Genomic DNA, 18918 nt, shown 5'->3' with positions numbered 1-18918 from the left:
GCAGGGAATCCCCGATGGCAGCGGTTCGTATCGGCGGGCGTTCGTAAGTCGGGGATTCCCTGCCTTTGCCGTATAAGATGCAGGGACTTTTTCTCCCCACTTTTTGGGGAGAAAAAGTGCGTCTTATACGACACCAAATACAGTACATAGTTGATATGTAGTTGGTACATGTACATATGTTAAAATAACAGCAGTATGAGAAACACTAGGAGGAGGTCTCTGCCCTTGCGAGCTTACAATCTAGAGGGTAGTGGGGAGGAAACAAAAGGGAAGGAAACACAAGGATTAGTGGGTGAGCCAGTGTGCCTTCAGTGCTGCCTATAGCAAATTATAGGCTTGTCTGAACAGGTGTGTTTTCAGAGTACGTTTGAAGGTTTTCCAGACTCATAGCATGACGAATCGGCTGAGGGAGGGAGTTCCAAAGGAGAGGGACAGCCCGTGAGAAGTCTTGGATGCGAGAGTGAGAGGAGGTGACTAGGCTGGAGGACAAAAGGGTCTCCTGTGAGGAACGGAGGGTCCGGGCGGGGAGGTATCTGGAGATTAAAGAGGAAATGTATGGAGGCGATAGCTTGTGTAGAGCTTTGTATGCAAGTGTGAGAACTTTAAACTGGATCCTTTGGGCAACTGGTAGCAAATGGAGGGATTGGCAGAGAGGGGCTGCCTCAGAGGATCTAGAAGAGAGGTGGATGAGACGGACCGCAGAGTTTAGTAGGGATTGGAGAGGTGCCAGTCTGCTTTTTGGTAGTCCACAGAGTAGGGTGTTGCAGTAGTCAAGACGGGAGATGATTAGGGCATGCACAAGCATTTTAGTTGCTTCTTGTGAAAGGAAGGGACGGATTCTGGAAATGTTTTTGAGATGGAAGTAGCAGGAGGTAGTTAAAGTGTTAATATGTGGTTTAACGGAGAGCTCAGAGTCCAGAGTTACCCCTAGGCAACGAGCTTTGGGGGTTGATGCTATTGGGGTGTTATCTACATTGATTGTGACAATGGGAGGTGGAACCGAGAGCGAAGGTGGAAATATCACAATCTCCGTTTTGCTCATATTGAGTTTAAGGAAGCGGGATGACATAAATGTAGATACAGCGGATAGACATTCAGGGATTTTTGATAGTAGTGTGGAGAGGTCTGGGGCAGAACAATAAATTTGGGTGTCATCAGCATAGAGGTGATATTGAAACCCAAAAGAGCTTATTATCTGTCCCAGGCCATGGGTGTAAATGGAAAAGAGGAGGGGTCCAAGGACGGACCCTTGTGGTACTCCCACAGACAGTGGGTGTGGAGAGGAGTTGGTATTGGCATAGGAAACCATGAAAGAACGTCCAGACAGGTAAGAGTTGAGCCAGGAGTGTGCTAGGCCCTTGATTTAAATGAAAGTGAATGGGACAGACCTCCCAGAGAGAGCAGTGCACGGAGGGACTCTGCCGGCTTTAGTGTTTCCGCATGCCTTCCGACAGCTTACCGCCAGCCTTCAGCGGGAGATCTCCGCACTTGCATCGCAGCTGGCAAGATTTTTAGGAATGACCACCCAGAGGTCTAAAATACCAATGCGGTATTTTCCCTCCACAATTTTTTCCGCCCCAAATGTTTTATGAATAGAGCCCAATAAAGCAACAACCTTATTATCTTGGGTCAGGTGTGCACCCCAACAAACTCATTTAGCCGGTCATTGCTTCATTGTGATACGCAAGCCCCTTCACTGCGGCAAGGTAACGATCACAAAGGGAAATTGACACGTGTACATGCCTTATGTTTTGTTGTTGCAGTCGCTGTGCAGCAATTAATTGATCAAGTATGTTGGGATATTTCAATCAATGGAACAAGAATTAAGAGCTTTTCATTATGTATTCAATTGACCTTTACTTGATCTGATTCAATAGGGTGCCTACTTTTCGATCGAAAATAGCCTCTGATCGATTGAAGGTGGAAAAATGGAACAAAAATCGTTCCTAATGTATGGGCAAAAAAATGGATTCAGGTTCGATTTTCATTTATTTTGAATTGATAGGTCAATTGATCTCCCACTGTATGGCCAGCATTAGATTCATCCCGGTGAATCTGATCTGAAGATGATTGTTAAACAAGGTGTGTATGAGATCTGAAGATATCATAGACTAAGGGCCCGTTTCCACTTGTGCGGTGGGAATTGCAGTGGAAAAAAATTTGCATGCGGATGCGAATTTCGCATGCGGTTGTATGCGAATTTTTATGTGAATTCGCATACGATTTTGCATGGATGACTATGTATGCGAATTTAACCATGGCAGTGCCTGTGTGCTTTTCCATTGTTTCTATGCGAAATCGTATGCAAATTCACATGAAAATTCGCATACCAAAACCGCATGCAAATTTCCTATTAAATACATTGTATGCGAATCGCATAGCGGTGTGCGGTATGCGAATTCTGATGGCTCTGCCGTGCAGATTTTTTCTGCACAGAAAAAACCGCTCAGAAATCCTGACAAGTGGAAACAGCCCCATCCACTTGTATTGTCTATGCAAATCTGCATGCAGGAAACTCATGCAGATTCGCTCTAGTGGAAACGGGCCCTGAGAGGCATTTCACTGCCTATCAATTGCCCGTGGAAAAGAGGCCCTAGGACTCGTTCACATCAGGGCCCTTTCTGTGCGCTTTTCACAGCGCATTGCACTGTGCGATTAGCAAGGTATTGATTTTCCCATGTAAAATAAATGTGCCTGGTTCACATCTATGCGCTGCGTTGAGCAGCGTTACAAAAACGTAGTGTTGCATGCATTTCTGTGTGCTTAGCTGTAAAGCGCACATCAATGCAACTGAATGGGTGAACCTTTTTAGCGCATAGAAGTGCATGCGTTTTTTACCCCTAATGGAAAAAAAAATACATTTTCATATGAAAACAAATCTTATTGAGAACTGCAACCGCTACAATAAGAAAAACATGGTTAAAAAAAGTGCACTGAAATGCATGAACCAACGCACGCGTTATCATTTGCTTTTACATGTTTCTGAACACACCCAATGTGAGGGAGGCCTTAATGCAGTCCAGGACCATCAAAGATTAGCAGAATAAGGGCTGGAACCCACAAGAGCGGTTTTTTGAGCATTTTGGCAGCGCTGCGATACGCTAGCGTTTTGCCAAAACGCTCAGCTGATGTTAATGGATGGGGCAACTTCCACAGGAGCGTTTGCGTTTCCCAGAAACGCAAACGCAGGGCCTGCAGCATTTTGGGAGCGTTAGCGCTTCAATGTAAAGTATTGAAACGCTAGCAGAAACGCTCAGCAAAACCTAAACTGAGCGGTTTTGCTAGCGTTTTGCGGTTCAGCACACTGTAACAAAATTAAAAATAATTCACAGGACCAATCAGGATAAAAACGCAAAACGCAAAACGCTACACAACCGCTGAGCAAAAAAATACACTGTTGCAAAACGTGACCGAAAACGCGCATGAATCCGCTTGCAAACCGCTCAGACAAAACGCTAGCGGTTGCGTTTTGCGTTTGCGGATTTCAGTGGGTTCCAGGCCTAAGGGCTGGAACCCACTAGAGCCCTCTTTTGAGCATTTGCGGAGCGCTTTAAATCACTTGCGGTTTCCCTAAACCTTCTGTCAATGTAAATAAATGTAACAAATTCCACTATAGCGATTACGATTAGCAAAATCGCAATCGCAGGACATGCAGAATTTTGGAAGCGTTTGCGCTCCAATATAAAGTATACAAGCACTGGCAAATCACTCATGAATCGCTACACACAGCGAATTGTGTGCGATTTTAAATGACTGCAAACTGTAAAAAAAAATTATAATAAATTGAAAGGACCAATCAGAATTAAAATCGCTATCACAATCGCTGGCAAGAAGCTTTCACTTTTCAAAATTGCTACCAAAAACGCCGGAAACCGCTCATGAAATCTTTACAAAACGCTACTAAAAAATACTAGCGATTTGTAGTGTGTTCCAGGCCTCAACCTGACCTACAATGGTAATTAGTAGGGATGATCAAAGAGATGCAAATTGATTGTACATTGAGTTGATGCAAATATATGTACATTTTTTTTTTTGCAAATATATGCAGCTTGAAAAATGGACCAATTTGAGGCCTCTTTTCCATGGACTGTTGATAGGCAGTGAAATGCCTCTCCAACTCTCATAACTGCTCACTGCTGTCTGGTAACTGCTCACTGCTGCCAGATAACTGCTCACTGCTGCCTAGAAAATGCTTGCTGAGCACACAGTTGAACTGTCCGTGGAAAAGAGGTCTAAGGCCTCCTTTCCAAGGACTGTTGAGCTGTGTGATCAGCAAGCAGTTACCAGGCAGCAGGGAGCAGTTACTAGCAGAGCTGCTCAAATCCAGAACCGGGAGACATCCGGATAGTTCTATCCGGATACCTCCCAGTAAACCTGTGTGTGTGTGGGGGATCAATCTTACCTGTCTGACGTCTTCTTCAGTCCGTCCCTCGGCGCCTCCCACAATGCGGTCCAAGCGGCGGTCACGTGATTACAAACACTTCCGGTTTGAAGGAGGAAGTGTTTGTAATCACATGACGCGCGTGGAGCGCATCGTAGGAGGCACCGAGGGACGGACGAAGAAGACGTCAGACAAGTAAGATTGATCCCCCCGCCCAGCCCGCACAGCATTACTGGGAGATATCCGGATAGCAACTATCAAGATGTCTCCCGGTTCCGGATTTGAGCAGCCCTAGTTACTAGGCAGCAATGAGCAGTTGTCAGCGTTTGAGGCCTCCTTTCCACGGACCGCTGATAGGCAGTGAAATGCCTCTCAAACTCTCTCAACTGCTCACTGCTGCCTGGTAACTGCTCGTTGCTGCATGATAACTGCTTACTTCGGCCTGGTAACTGCTTGCTGAGCACAAAGCTCAACAGTTCATGGAAAAGAGGCCTGAGAGGCATTTCACTGCCTATAAACAGTCCGTGGAAATGAGGCTTTAATCTGGGTTTAAATTGATTGGTCCATTTTCAAACTGCATAAATTTGCATAAACTTGGAAGTTTGGATCTCCTTGATCATCCCTAGCAATTGGGCGTATTTGTTATATACCACCTGACCTTTGAGGGGTGTGTGGTTTATGATAATTCAGTCTCTTGTGGTTTTATGTTGGTGGAAGATGTGTGTGCTGTAGAAGTCTGCTATTTATCAGTGGCACTGTGGTCTAAAGAGCATACAATCAACAGAGTGTGGTAAGGCACAACTTATGCATAGTGTTACATGGGAAATAGGTTGTTGGTAATAAACAAAACCACTGTTTATGACTAGTTTGATGAGCTGGGTGATGTGGTCTCTTGCTGTAGCTTTCACTAAGGTCTTCTTTACAATGTTGTTCAGATATAAGGCCTGAAACCCACTACAAATCGCTAATTGCAATCACTAGCGTTTTGTATGAGTGTTTTGTAAGCAATTTCATGAGTGTTTTTGGTAGCGATTTTAAAAAGTAAGGTTTTTGCCAGCGATTGAGTAGCGATTGGCATTTTTAATTCTGATTGGTCCTGTCAATTAATTTACTTTTTTTTTTTTTTTTTTTTTGTGCAGTAACTTCAAAACGCTAGCAAAATAGCTCTGTGTAGGTTTTGATGAGCGATTACGTCAGCGTTTATATACTTTACATTGCAGAAATGCTAACGCTAAATGCGGAAAAATGCTGCATGTCCTGCGTTTTGCGAATTGGTAATTGCAATCGCTCCAGTGGAATTTGGCCCATCCCTTTACATTAGCTGAGCGTTTAGGGAAATCACTAGCGTTTTTTGAATCGCTCCCTAAACGCTCAGAAAACTGCTCTAGTGTCTTCCAGCCCTCAGTCCTTTTTGGGCATGATTCACAAAGATTTCACCGGTTTTCCTTTGTTTTCACCTTATCTATGTTACTTTTTATACGCTCCCAAAGAATGGACTACAAAGAACGGATTCAATGGAAACTGTTCCATTTAAATTGCATTGCTTTTAATACAAAAGAAATTCTCACTTGAACTATGACACTAATCGGATTAGATTGTAAGCTCCTCTGAAGTTCAGTTAGTAACCTGAGTTATTCAATACAAAAAATGTCAGTGCCATCACATGCGCCTGCATGGTGCTAGTCTAGGTTAGGGGACCCCGCAGGACACCTCACAGGGAACAGTTCTCCAAGTGCAGCACCAGGGGAGCATGGTGCACCAGGCCGGCAAGGCGTTGCTTGGAGCGGGCGGGAACCATAGCCACCCCCTGCCAGATTGTGTAACCCACAGGTGGTGAACTGGCCGCAGAGTCTTTATAGACTCCGTGCCAATTCACCGGCCGCAACCACCTCAACCTGCGGGAGTCTGTGGTTTACTGCAGGGCTACAGGAAGATGGTGTCTGAAGCCTTGCATTGGAGACTATTTGTCTCCAGTACAGGGCTTCAGGTGCCATATTCCTGTAGCCCTGCTCTGTAGTGTCAGTGCAGGAGTTGTGAAGATGATCAGGGGAGCTGCGCGCCGGGAGAGGAGTCGTGTGTGTGTGTGTGTGTGTGTGTGTGTGTGTGTGTGTGTGTGTGTGTGTGTGTGTGTGTGTGTGTGTGTGTGTGTGTGTGTGTGTGTGTGTGTGTGTGTGTGTGTGTGTGTGTGTGTTTTTTGTATGTATGTATGTATGTGGAGCCCTGCTTTTCCGATGAAGCCCTGCACACATGATTATTTTCTGGTGAAACATTGCTGCATTATGGTTATTTTCTGGTGAAACATTGCTGCGTTACAATTATTTTCCATGGGGGGGAATAGATAGACATATTTATTCACAAAACTTCTCATAAATGACTTATTTATTGCCTAATTGAAAAAATAACCTTTCAGAACCTTTACAAGCAAAATAATCACTCAGGCCAGAAACTCACTAGGATCGATTTTTTTTTTTTTTTTTTTTTCTTCGAGCGCTTTGTGATCTGACAAGCTCTTGCTTATGTAATGCTATGGGTGTGATCTCACTTGAGCGATGTGATTTTATAAAAATCCCCCATAGCATTGCATTAGCAAGAGCTTTTCCAAATCACTAGCGAATAGAAATCGCTCCTAGTGGGTTTCTGGCCTCAAAGTAAGTTGTTCCTGATTACGGTAACTTCATTTCAATTTTACTTTTCTTACCTTAATTCTATTATGTTTTTGTTCTTTGGGAGCTTAAAAAAGTAACATAGATTGTCACCATTTTTGAATCCTATTCCTCTGTACCGCATTCAGTTCCCCTGTAAGGCCAGATCCACACTATGGGCCCATTCACACTAGAGCGTTTTGCCGCGATTTCGGCAAAATGCTCAAACGCTAGCGCTTTTTAAAAGCGCTAGTGTAATGAAACCCTATGGGCCAGTTCTTACTTGGGTGATTTGCGCAAATCGCCCCAAAACTGCCAAAAACGCAAACGCGTCGCCTGCACCATTTTCAGACGCTTTCCCGGAGATCGCGTTGCAGTGCTATAGAAGCACTAAACGCGATCACGGCAAAATCGCCTCAGTGTTGTGATTTTTTTTTTTCTGCATAAAATCGCAGAAAAAACGCCAGCAAAAATCGCCGGTGTTTTGAATTTCTAAATGTGAATGGGCCCTATAAGCACTTTTGGGAGGATTTGTTTGATTACCACTTTTTAAAAATCGCTTCCATTCACTCATTAAAATCGTTGTAAAAATTGCTGCGATTGTGGCAATTTTTTAAAAAATTTACCACGATTTTAATGACTGAATTTTCTGAGTTGTTCAGAAAGCACCAATTAAACACAAACACTCCTAAAAGCGTTTATAGTGTGGATCTGGCCTAAAGGTCGGTATAATAAATACAGATGCAGCCTCTGTTGTTGCATTGCTTGTTTTGTAGTGCAGTGTGTGTGCCTGGTGTTTATTTGTGTGTTACAAAGTGTTAATGGGTTGGACAGGTTATGTTAATTTTAGAAACCTTTTTTGATCTTACAAAAAATAAATAAATCATGAGTCATATCTGCATATTATGGTAGACTAGTGCAATCAAATGTGTGAACGTTTGCGGTTATTTTGTGTGTACAGTGAAGCGAAGATGGTGTCCCTCACATTACATAGGCATGGTAAGTTTGGACAAAAAAATATTGTATCAGTAGTGGGCACCTTACAGGAATACTTTGGAGGGGGGGGGGGGGGGGAGTTGAACTTTACCTGGGGCTTCTAACAGACCCCTGCACACGTCATGTGCCCGCGGAGGCACTTGCCGATGCTCCGGTCCCCAGCGCCAGTTCAATTTCGGAATTTGCGACTTCTTTAAAGTTGCAAAACCGCCGCGTCGTCGCTGACGTCACCAGGAGCGTACTGCTGAAGTTAAAAAAAAAAATTTTATTCCCCCCCCCCCCCCCCCATCCCTAGACCCCCTACAGTATTCCTTTTAAGTTTACCAAAGCTGCAAGGTGCAGACCTAACCTAATATAACTCAAAATAATAACTTTCTTTGTGTTGCTGAACCTCATATGACCACTAGGTGATGCCTTTAAGAAAGCTTTAGTGATATTTTGGTAACTTATAGTTCAGGGGTCAGGAACCTTTTTGGCTGAGGGCCATAAATGCCACATTTTAAAATGTATTTCCGTGAGAGCCATACAACGTTTCAAACTGGAACAGTGCGCATGCGCAGCCGAGGGCTGTCCCAGTTGCCATGGTGATGTGTATACAGTTGATCTACCAGGCAGTGTCAGACACTTCTTCAGCTTCTCTTGGGTTTCTGTAACATCAGCAATTTCCCCGAGAGCCAGACAGGAGAAATACAGACTAACTAACAGCTTGTACAATTAGCTAGCTGACTTGGGTGTTGGTTCACTTTGTAGGATGAAATCCCCGCACTTTGGCCCAATAGGCAGCCTATTGGGCCAATCAAAGTGCGGGGAACTCGTCCTACAAAGTCACTGGATCTGACAGGATCCAGGGTGGGACAATTAAAGCAGCTGTTCGTTTTGGGGTAGTGCGCGTAAGTTAGTAGTGCATGCTACAGCAGTAGCGCGTCTACTTTGAAAGTGTTACTTGCGCTGCCACAGTAAGCTGCACTGCTTGAGCAATGTAGCTCAATGAATCAACCCCTACTGATTTTGTATGTGAGCCAGATGTAGCTATCAAAAGAGCCTCATCTGGCTCCCGAGCCATAGGTTCCCTGCGTACGTACAAAAAGGGCGCCCGGACAAAAAGGGTGCGGGGTGTAAACTCTAATAATTATTAATAGGGTTTATAAAAATAGTGTGCTATATTTCGTTTACAAATAATGTTTAACAAAATTATAAATCATTAAATAATGTTTATGAAATCGGAAATTGTGAAAACGTTAATCTTCCCTGTTTGTAAAGTTAAACTTATAATTATGTTTATTAAAAAAACAATAATGTTTAATTGTTATAATTCTATATTATTGTGAATAACCTTCATTTACGGTTTGTTCTTATAATAAAATCTGAAAATATTCTTTATAACGATGATATAAATATAACTACGTTCTTAAGTGTTGTAAAACATTAGTAATTATTACTAAAATTTTACTAAAACTATTCCTAAGCCTACTCTTACACAGAACCCTCCCTGTACCTATCCCTAACCCCTAGACCCCCCCTGTTGGTGCCTAAACCTAAGACCCCCCCTTTATTATGTGGATGATAATGTTTTACTAATTGTGGATGCAAAAAATATTTTGCAATTTACGTTACGTACTGATCGCTTTATTTTGTGAATAATAATGTTTTACAAACAGTAAGGGATAAAAGTTTAAATAATGTTTTAATTAGTTAAATAAGATAAATATGTTTAGTATTTTTATAAACGTTATTCAGCACGGGTGCATTTTATAAACGTAAATCACCACAAGCACACTTATAAATCATTAAAAATCTCCTGGCGCCGTTTGTAAACGTTGTTTATGTCCTGCGCCCTTTTTTCCTGCTCGGCGCCCATTAAACGTTATTTATTATGAGAGTGAATGGCAGCGCCCTTTTTGTCCACTAGCGGTCTGCGCCCTTTTTTCCCGCTTCCAGGTTCCCTACCCCTGTTATAGTTGTCTAGTATTTATGATCTCTTCAGCAGTGCTGCACAGTGTATATTGTCTTGTCACGTAATTTACAGAGGTGACTATTAAAAACTTTACTTGTGGCTTCTTCCCTCTCCACAGCTCCGATGCTCCCCGGTGTCCCGCTAGCCACCCATGTCACGCTGCCTGCCTGCGTCCCTCTGAGGGTTCGGCGCTTCTGCACATGTGTGCGCTACCACGAACTAGTCATCTGGTGCGTACCGCATCTGTGCAGTACGTGGCCAGTGATGCGTTTGTGTGGGAGCAGCATGTGCAGAAGCGCCGACCCGCTGAGGGGTCGGCCAGGCGGGCAGCAGGACCCCGGGGAGCACCGGAGCTCTGGAGAGGGACCCAGAAGACTTCCAGGGGCTGTAAGATGCTCCAGGTAAGTAAAGTTTCTCTCTTCACTTTCTAGGGGCGTGGCCAGACATGTCTCGGGCATTGGGGGCGTCGGATAGAAATATCCGTGATGTTATATCAGAGAATGTGGAGCTGAAGAAATTCCATGAGCAGATGAGAAGGGAAGTGCGAAGCATCCTCACCAGACATGAAGGGGTCCTGGGCAGAGCTGCCACAGAGGTAATGCAGTGGATCTCTCTATATTCTCCATGCCTGCTCAGATTGTCTTGTGCATCCCATATATACAGTGTGTGGCGGATTCATCTGTGTTGCCTTCACTTACCCTGACATCATGTATGAACCGCACTCAAGCGGTTTCAGGCCTCTTGCACACTTCATGCGATTCCGATTTTCTTATTTTAATTATTTATTATTATTATTATTATCCGATTTTGGATTCAGATTAACATCGTACTGCATGCTGCGAAGGTTTTTAATCAGACTCCAAAATCGGACATATAGAAAAATCGGAATCGCACGTAGTGTGCAAGAGGCCTATATCCGCGGGTGATTCCACGTTGCCTGTGCTGCGATTGCTGGCGATCAGTAAAATGTTGCTGATGGGCCCCCTATGGGAGCATTTACACTGTCATGTTGGCAATCGCCAAAGCACTACATGCAATGCTGTGGGAGCGAGCATGAGAAATGAATGCAAAATCAATGGAGAGATTGTTTAGAAGCTCCCAGCACAGGAAGACCCCTACTGAGGGAAGTATGAAACTTAAAGGACAGCTGAAGTAAGAGGGGATATGGAGGCTGTCATACTTATTTCATTTTAAAGAATACCAGTTGCCTGACAGCCCTGCTGATTTACTTGGCTGCGGCAGTGTCTGAATCACACCAGAAACCAGCATGCAGCTAATTTGGTCAGATCTGACAATGTCAGAAACCCCTGCTTGTTCAGGGTCTATGGCTAAAAGTATTGGAGGCAGGAAAGCCAGGGAACGGGTATTGCTTTAAAGGGAATGCGTATTGGCAGCCTCCATATCCCTCTCACTTCAGGTTCCCTTTAAGGGCTGGGGCACACCGAGCAGGTTTTTTGGCGTTTTTGCAGCTGCTTGCGCCTGCGGATACGCTTGGTCAATGTTTCTCAATGGGGTGGTTTACACCAGAGCGGGAGGCGTTTTGCTGAAACGCATACTCCCGGGGTGAGGCATTTATTGGATTGCGGAGGCGTTTCTGCCTCCAATGTAAAGCATAGGAAGAACGCAAACCGCTCTGAAAAACGGCAGTTCAGAGCGGTTTTGCAGGCGTTTTTGTTACAGAAGCTGTTCAGTAACAACTTTACTGTAACCATATATGAAATCTACTACACAAAAAATGCTTCCCAAAACCGCAAAATGCTAGCTAACACGCTACAGAAAAATAAAGTTTCAAAATCTGCTAGCGGGTTTTGGTGTGCACTGGGCCTCAAGGGGTTATCGGGTAAAGGAAAGCAGATTTACTTACCTGGGGCTTCCTCCAGCCCTCGCAGCTCTCTGTCCCACGCTGACAGCTAAGTTTGCAGCCGCTGGCCCGGAGTCCCCGCACGGTGCAGAGGCCGACCTCGAGGTCGTCCTTACTGCGCCTGTGTGAAGCGCCACTGTCAATCAAGCCCACATTGTCTGTGGCGTACTGTGCATGCGCAGTACGCCGCAGAGAACGTGGGTTTGATTGTCAGCGTGGTCGTCCTCTGCACCGTGCGGGGACCCCGGGTCGGGGGCTGTGAACGGAGCTGTCAGCGTTGGACAGTCCGCTGGAGGAAGCCCCAGGTAAGTAACTCTGCTTTCCTTTACTTTGCCTGATTACTCCTTTAAGTTACAGGTATCCTTCAATACAAGGACCACTACAGCAAAAAAAAAAAGTAAAACCGTTAAAATCTGACAGAACTGACAGATTTTGGACAAGTATAGTAGTTCAGGTGTGCAGGCCTTTTTCTTCTTAATGTAGTTATTTGTGACTGCTGCAATATAACTTTTTATCCTGGTATATGATGGCTGTATCTTGCATTGTACCCCAGGACTCCTCAGGGGTGAGCAGGCGAGGGGCTGGACGAGCCAGGCCCACCCGAGCCACAGATACTGGTTTTGTTGGCAGCCTCAAGAAACAGTGGACCAGCCTTAAGCAGCTGATAGAGGCTCTGGAAACGCGCGGTGAGACCTGTGATCCTAAAGAGGAATGCTGCTGAATATTAATGAATAAAATTACTTATTTTGTATTGCTTTGAATATTACTTCATAAATAAATCAGTGTTTCCTCACTGTAAAATCCTAAAGTGAGCAGAAACACTAGTCTACCAGAATGCACTGGGAAGTAAGAGGCTGTGTGACGTCATGGCCTAGGCCAAACCTCACTGGGAGGGCGGGGCTGCCTACCAACCTGCATCAATATATACATATAGGACATTTTCTGATGCTGAAACCAACTTAATTTAAAGTGATTCTCCCAGAGACTTTCCAGATCCTCACTGACCCCTCTTCTGCTCTCCAGGACCACCTTCCTTGAGTCCATGCTCACCTCCATGACAAACACAATAGGGTTAGTGCTGTGCAGCAGCAGAAGACTGCTTGTGCTTCTCTTTCCTCTGTGACCATCGCTCTGCTACTATACAGACATGAACCCTGCTGGTGCCTGCACAGTGTGGCCATGCTTGTACATGAAGGGAAATGCCATCACACAAGCATCATCTTCAACCATATCGTCACATGGCTTGAAAAGGTCCCAGTGCAGGAAGGGAGGGGTGTAAGAACGGGGAAGACTCTGTACTATCCAGAGGCTTCAAGGCTTCACCTTACTGAGTTACAGCTAACCTGAGGCGTACCTATGTAATCGCTGCCGGGAGACTTGGGTACAGGATACAGCCGGTATATGGCTGATCCTCCCTTCTGCACAAGTTCCTGGCGACGTTAATTACTATTCCTCCTCCAGGTCCACGTGGATAGTGGGGAATTATATAATTCGGCTCCCAGCTATTGCTGGAGGCTGAATTATAGTGTGTTAAAATTTAACTTCTGCTGTCTTCTGACGGCGCCGAAGTTACTCAGTGTGCGCCCAAATCTCCTGCGCTGTGATTTTCAGCGCTCAAACCTGAGACCGTGAAGGGGGTAAAAGAATTCATGCTTACCTGAGGCTTCCTTCTGGTTACCTCAGTTTCCTCCTAGTTACCTTCGTTCGCCTGCTATTGTCCCCGGTAATCAGTCGGGCTCTTCTGCGCATGCGTGTCTCAGTCACCGCCTTCATAGCCCTGAGAACGTTCTGCGCCTGGGCAGTACTTCCCAGCAACGTAAATGCAGCGGGTGCCAGGCCTCGCATGCACAACGGAACCTGACTGACATGACTGCAGGCAGATTACTGGGGCTGATGGCAGGCGAACGGGGGCACCCGGGAAGTCAAATTGGTTTTGGGAACTATGTTCCCATTCACCAATCTAAGGAGTTGAGTAAATAGAGCGGGTAATCTCCTCCTGTTGCGCTATTTCCACAGTGCTTTAAATGTAATGCGCTGCACGCTATGCACACAGCCGCACAGCACGCGCTCCGGTGTAGTGCAGCATAGCGAACGCTCTCCTTCCAGCAAAGGAGTGCTCCTCTCCTAGTCTTTTAGCCATCTAGTGGACATATGTAAAAATGCACGTGTTTGCACACACAAACAATCCTATACACATACATAAAAATTAACCCCTTTCTGTCCCTGCCTCACTCCCATAGCTACCAAAATAAATGACTTGTGTGTAGTAGTAAAAAAACAAGAAGACATAAACTGTTACATTAGGGACTTGGCTTTTTATATTTGTATGTCATAAGGGTATATATGAGGATATTTTGCAAATTAGGGATTGTGATAAAGTACCGGTATAATGAGAACACACAAAATGAAAGAAAGAAAATTGTTGCCATACATTGTACTAGGAACATAATTTCAATGTTGTGAAAGGTGGGAAAAATGGACAAACAGAATGGGCGGGTTTTATCTACAGAAACTGTTTATTTTTAAACTATAGGGGTTGAAAATTGAGGGTTTATTATTTTTTTTTTTCCCCATAATTTTCCATCTAAAAAAAAAACTAAAATACAGTGTTTCCCCTAAAGTAAGACATCCCCTGAGAATAAGCCCTAGCAGGAATTCCTAGCATGCTTGAAATAGAAGACATTCCCCCTGAATGTAAGCCCTAGCTAGCAGCCCACATGACACCAGCAAGTCACGCTCAATACAAAGCCTGGATACAGGAGAGCAGCAGTATAATGTGAGTTCTACAGTCCTGTATGTGTCAGGCAATTTGTGTTTTTGTTGGAGCCAGTCCTCCTGATCTGTCCTGATAAGCATCAGCAGCACTTCACCCAGGCCCGGCCCTAGACTTTTTGCCGCCTGAGGCAATTTTCAAAGAAATCGCCGCTGCCCCCCGCCCCCCCAAGCCGTGGGTGTGGGTGGCCGCCCGAGCTGGAGGGGATAGCGGGCAGGAAGGGGGTATTGGGCCTAGTGGCGGGGAGGGGGGTCGGACCCCCCCTCCCTCACCTGGGTCCCCCGTCCTCCACTCCCCTCCAGCTTTAACAAGTTCCTTGCTGGCTGCAGCTATGTGTAAGAGGCAACGGGCGGGGATTACTCACCTCTTCCTCGTTCCAGGCCAGCGTGCGCTCCACTGACGTCACTTCCTGCGGCGTAGCAGGAAGTGACGTCAGTGGAGCGCACGCTGACCTGGAACGAGGAAGAGGTGAGTAATCCCCGCCCGTTGCCTCTTACAAATAGCTGCAGCCAGCACGGAACTTTTTAAAGCTGGAGGGGAGCGGAGGACGGGGGACCCAGGCGAGGGAGGGGGGGGGGTCCGACCCCCCCCCCCTCCCCGCCGCTAGGCCCAATACCCCCTTCCTGCCTGCTATCCCCTCCAGCTCGGGCGGCCCCCCACACACATGGACGGGTGGGTGCCGCCCCCCAGAAGTGCCGCCTGAGGCAAAAGTTTCACCCCGCCTCATGGGCGGGCCGGCCCTGACTTCACCTCTCTTCACCTTTTCCCAGGATACACAGCTTATCCTATCATAGCTCTTGGGAGCCCAGGGCTGTGGAGTCGGTACAAAAATCTTCCTGACAGTTTTCTGCCTGCAAGAAATACTCTTATGCTGGGAATACGCAATGAGATTTTTTCAGCAGATTTACTGTCCGATCGTTTTCCAGATTGTTCTCTGATCGATTTCCTAATCGATTTCCATTCACTTCTATGATAAATCGATCAGAAAAACGATCGAAAATAAGATTGGACCTGTCGGAAATTATCTATCGAACCATCTATCTGCCAAAAAAAATCTCATGGTGCATTCCCATCATTACCCACATGATCAGCAGAATCCATTACTTGTAAGTGATAGCCAATATCTGCAAACCACAAGCTCTGTGCATGTTGCTTGTGTTTCAGCATGGCAAGCAGTATGTACATTTTGTATAGGAAAACTACCAGTGTTTTCCCCCAAAATAAAACACCCCCTGAAAATAAGCCCTAGCACATCTTTTGGAGTAAAATTATTATAAGACTGTCTTATTTTCGGGGAAACGTTGGAACTCTTGGCAAAAAGTACCACCCAAAGAAAGCCTAATCGGTGGCGAAAAACAATGTATAGATCATTTTGTTGTGATAAGTAGCTATCAAGTTATTTGAATGAATGGCAGGTGCGCTGAAAGGTGAAAATTGCTCTGGTCCATAAATGGGGGGGGGGGGGGGGGGAATGCTGATTGGTGAAGTGGTTAAATGGCATAAATAATATGGAAAAATACCTTTTTTGAGCATGGTTCTATAGTATTAATTATAGCATTGCTTTTTTTTCTCCTGCAGCATCGCAGCCTGGGGTGATCAGCGTCACTGACCATGAGAAGGAACTGACGCGACTGCAGAAGGAGGTGCAGGAGCTGCGAGCGGAGCTGGCACAGAGCCAGGAGCTGATCAGTCAGCAGCAGCAGCTACTGCAGGTATACAGGGGAGCCTCTCCACTGTGCCCATCACAGCTGCAGCTATAGAGTTCGGGGGGCTATAAAATTGATTTTTGATAGTGTTGTGTGAATTTTTTTTTAATAGAAATTTAAGAGTAATAAACAATTTGTGTGTCAGGATCAGATGGTGCCCCCTCCTGGAGAAGGGCAGCAGTCACCTTTGTGGGATGCTTATTTCTTAGAGGAGCAGCTCAGGCTGCAGGAGGAGCGATCAGTCTTTGAGGAGCAGAAGCTGGCCTTCCAGGACGAGAGGGAGAAGTTCACAGAGGCAGCCATTCGCCTGGGCCGAGAGGTAATGCTTCTGTCTTCCCCAATCTTCACCTCCTTCCAGAGAGGTAATGCTTCTGTCTTCCCCAATCTTCACCTCCTTCCAGAGAGGTAATGCTTCTGTCTTCCCCAATCTTCACCTCCTTCCAGAGAGGTAATGCTTCTGTCTTCCCCAATCTTCACCTCCTTCCAGAGAGGTAATGCTTCTGTCTTCCCCAATCTTCACCTCCTTCCAGAGAGGTAATGCCTGTGTCTTCCCCAATCTTCAGCTTCATCCAAGACCATGTACACACCTTCACTGTATAGCATCATAGTGATTTCCATATGGGCTTTACCTTTCCCATAGCGGACACAGGAACACTGAGGCCGGTTTTATACAAGAGGAAAGCAATGCGGTGTGATGCTCTGCCTCCCCTTGCAACCCCAAAAAAGATTAATCCGACCCTGACAGGGTCATATGCATAGTTATTTCCTTCCCCCCCCCCCCCCCCAACACACTTCCTTTTACTGCTGTTACCCTGCGTGCAGAAAGACTAGCGCAATGCAAAGTGTCCAAGTATAAAAGGGGGCCTTAACCACACTAGGCCTCTTCCTGACCTGTGCTGTGGAGCTATAACTGGCTGGAAAGAATTTGTATAGTTGCTAATAGGCTCCACCCCCTGCCAAAATACCCCTCCCCCATATTTATATCATGCCATATTTATGTTTAACCACTTCAGCCTTTAGTCTTTTTCACCTTTTATGCATTCTAGCAATTTTCACCTACCATTCATTCGCCAATAACTTTATCACTGCTTATAAAAATGAATTGATCTATATCGTTTTTTTTTTCTGCCACTAATTAGGCTTTCTTTGGGTGGTACATTTTGCTAAGAATTATTTTTTTTTAAATGCATTTTAACGGGAATATTAAGTAGAAAACTGAGGGAAAAAAATTTCTGTTTTCGGCCATTATTGCTTTAATAATACCTGCTACCATAATTAAAATCCACTTCATTTATTTGCCCATTTGTCCCGATTACACCATTTAAATTATGTCCCTATGTATGACGCCAATATTTTATTTGGAAATAAAGGTGCATTTTTTTTTCAGTGTTGAGTCCATCACTATTTACAAGCTTATAACTTAAAAAATAGTAATATATCCTGTTCTCATGCATTTTAAAACGTTCAGACCCTCAGGTAACTATTTTTTGTTGTTGTTGGTTGTTGTTTTTTTATTAAAGTGTGTGTGTGTGTGTGTGTGTGTGTGTTTTTTTACTTAGATCAATGAATGGGAACTGTGTTCTCATTCATTGATCTCTGGCTAACGGGCAGCGGCATGGAAGCGCGCGATCGCGCAGCAGCACAGTAGCAGCTACGTCCAAAAGGCTAAAGTAGTTTAATACAAATTTCCTACTAATCCACAGCCTCTAAAGTTGCCCATACATCTAGCGATTCTTATTCAATCGACAAAGCGATCGATTTTATTAAACAACCTCAGGGTGGTTGATCAAGTCGATTGGCTAGTGGCCCACACGCACTATAAGCAATGCCCCTTCATTAATTAATCTAATTGGTGTTGTCTCCATGCTCTGAATGCAAAAATCGATTGTCGATCAAATTATTTGTGAAAAGTAGCCGATTCCTGTGTGATCGACCAATATCTTCCATCCTGCTCGATCGACTAAGATGGTCGATTTGATATAAACAGCCATTTTCATTGATTGGGCACACTGGAACACTCGCTTGCCTCTCGATTTTTCTATAAAATGATTGAATCAAATGGTCGATCGTACACCCAAATCCCCAGATGTAGGGGTGCCTTTAAGGTGCCCACACACTCAAGGATTTTCCCATTTGATTCCTTGCAGATTTAATTCCTCTACTGGGAAATCCATTCCCTAAAATGTCAGATCGCTTGAATTTGGATCGATTTTTTTTTTTTTTTTTTTTTTTTTTTTTTTTTTTTTTTTAACAAAAATTGATCGAAAGAATCCATTGCATGGCGGGGCAAGAGCATTGAAAGATTGATGGCCCATAGCATTGCACTATATAGATTCCCTGTTGATGTGCAGTGTGTGTGGTGGGAATCCATTACTTCTGAATACACAAACTGGTTTTCACCTAATGTTCCAAAATGATTGATTCATTACTGAAAGGAAACTATTCAGAAGGAATAGATTTCTACCACATATGCACATCGAGTTCCAATAGATTCCAGCAGGGAACTTATTGAAAATTGATTGAACTGCAGCATTGCACTGCTTGATGCAATGGAACACTATGGGCCATTGATGTACCAATGTTCTCTCCCCCAGTGGACGTAGAC

General features: G+C 44.8%; 1 protein-coding gene across 1 annotated transcript in view; it reads left to right on the top strand.

Annotated features, from left to right (window-relative positions):
• Positions 1-18918, top strand: part of LOC137562152 (uncharacterized) — a 42082-nt gene that overhangs the window by 6504 nt on the left and 16660 nt on the right. Inside the window, exons 2-5 of the mRNA XM_068273484.1 lie at positions 10405-10568; positions 12388-12520; positions 16186-16319; positions 16459-16675. Coding sequence (XP_068129585.1) covers positions 10419-10568; positions 12388-12520; positions 16186-16319; positions 16459-16675 — 634 coding nt within the window. The 5' untranslated portion in view covers positions 10405-10418. The remainder of the gene's footprint in view (positions 1-10404; positions 10569-12387; positions 12521-16185; positions 16320-16458; positions 16676-18918) is intronic.

This window comes from Hyperolius riggenbachi, chromosome 3 (assembly GCF_040937935.1).
Source record: "Hyperolius riggenbachi isolate aHypRig1 chromosome 3, aHypRig1.pri, whole genome shotgun sequence".
NCBI classification, from domain to species: Eukaryota; Metazoa; Chordata; class Amphibia; order Anura; family Hyperoliidae; genus Hyperolius; species Hyperolius riggenbachi.
This window is presented reverse-complemented; position numbering and strand designations above follow the sequence as displayed.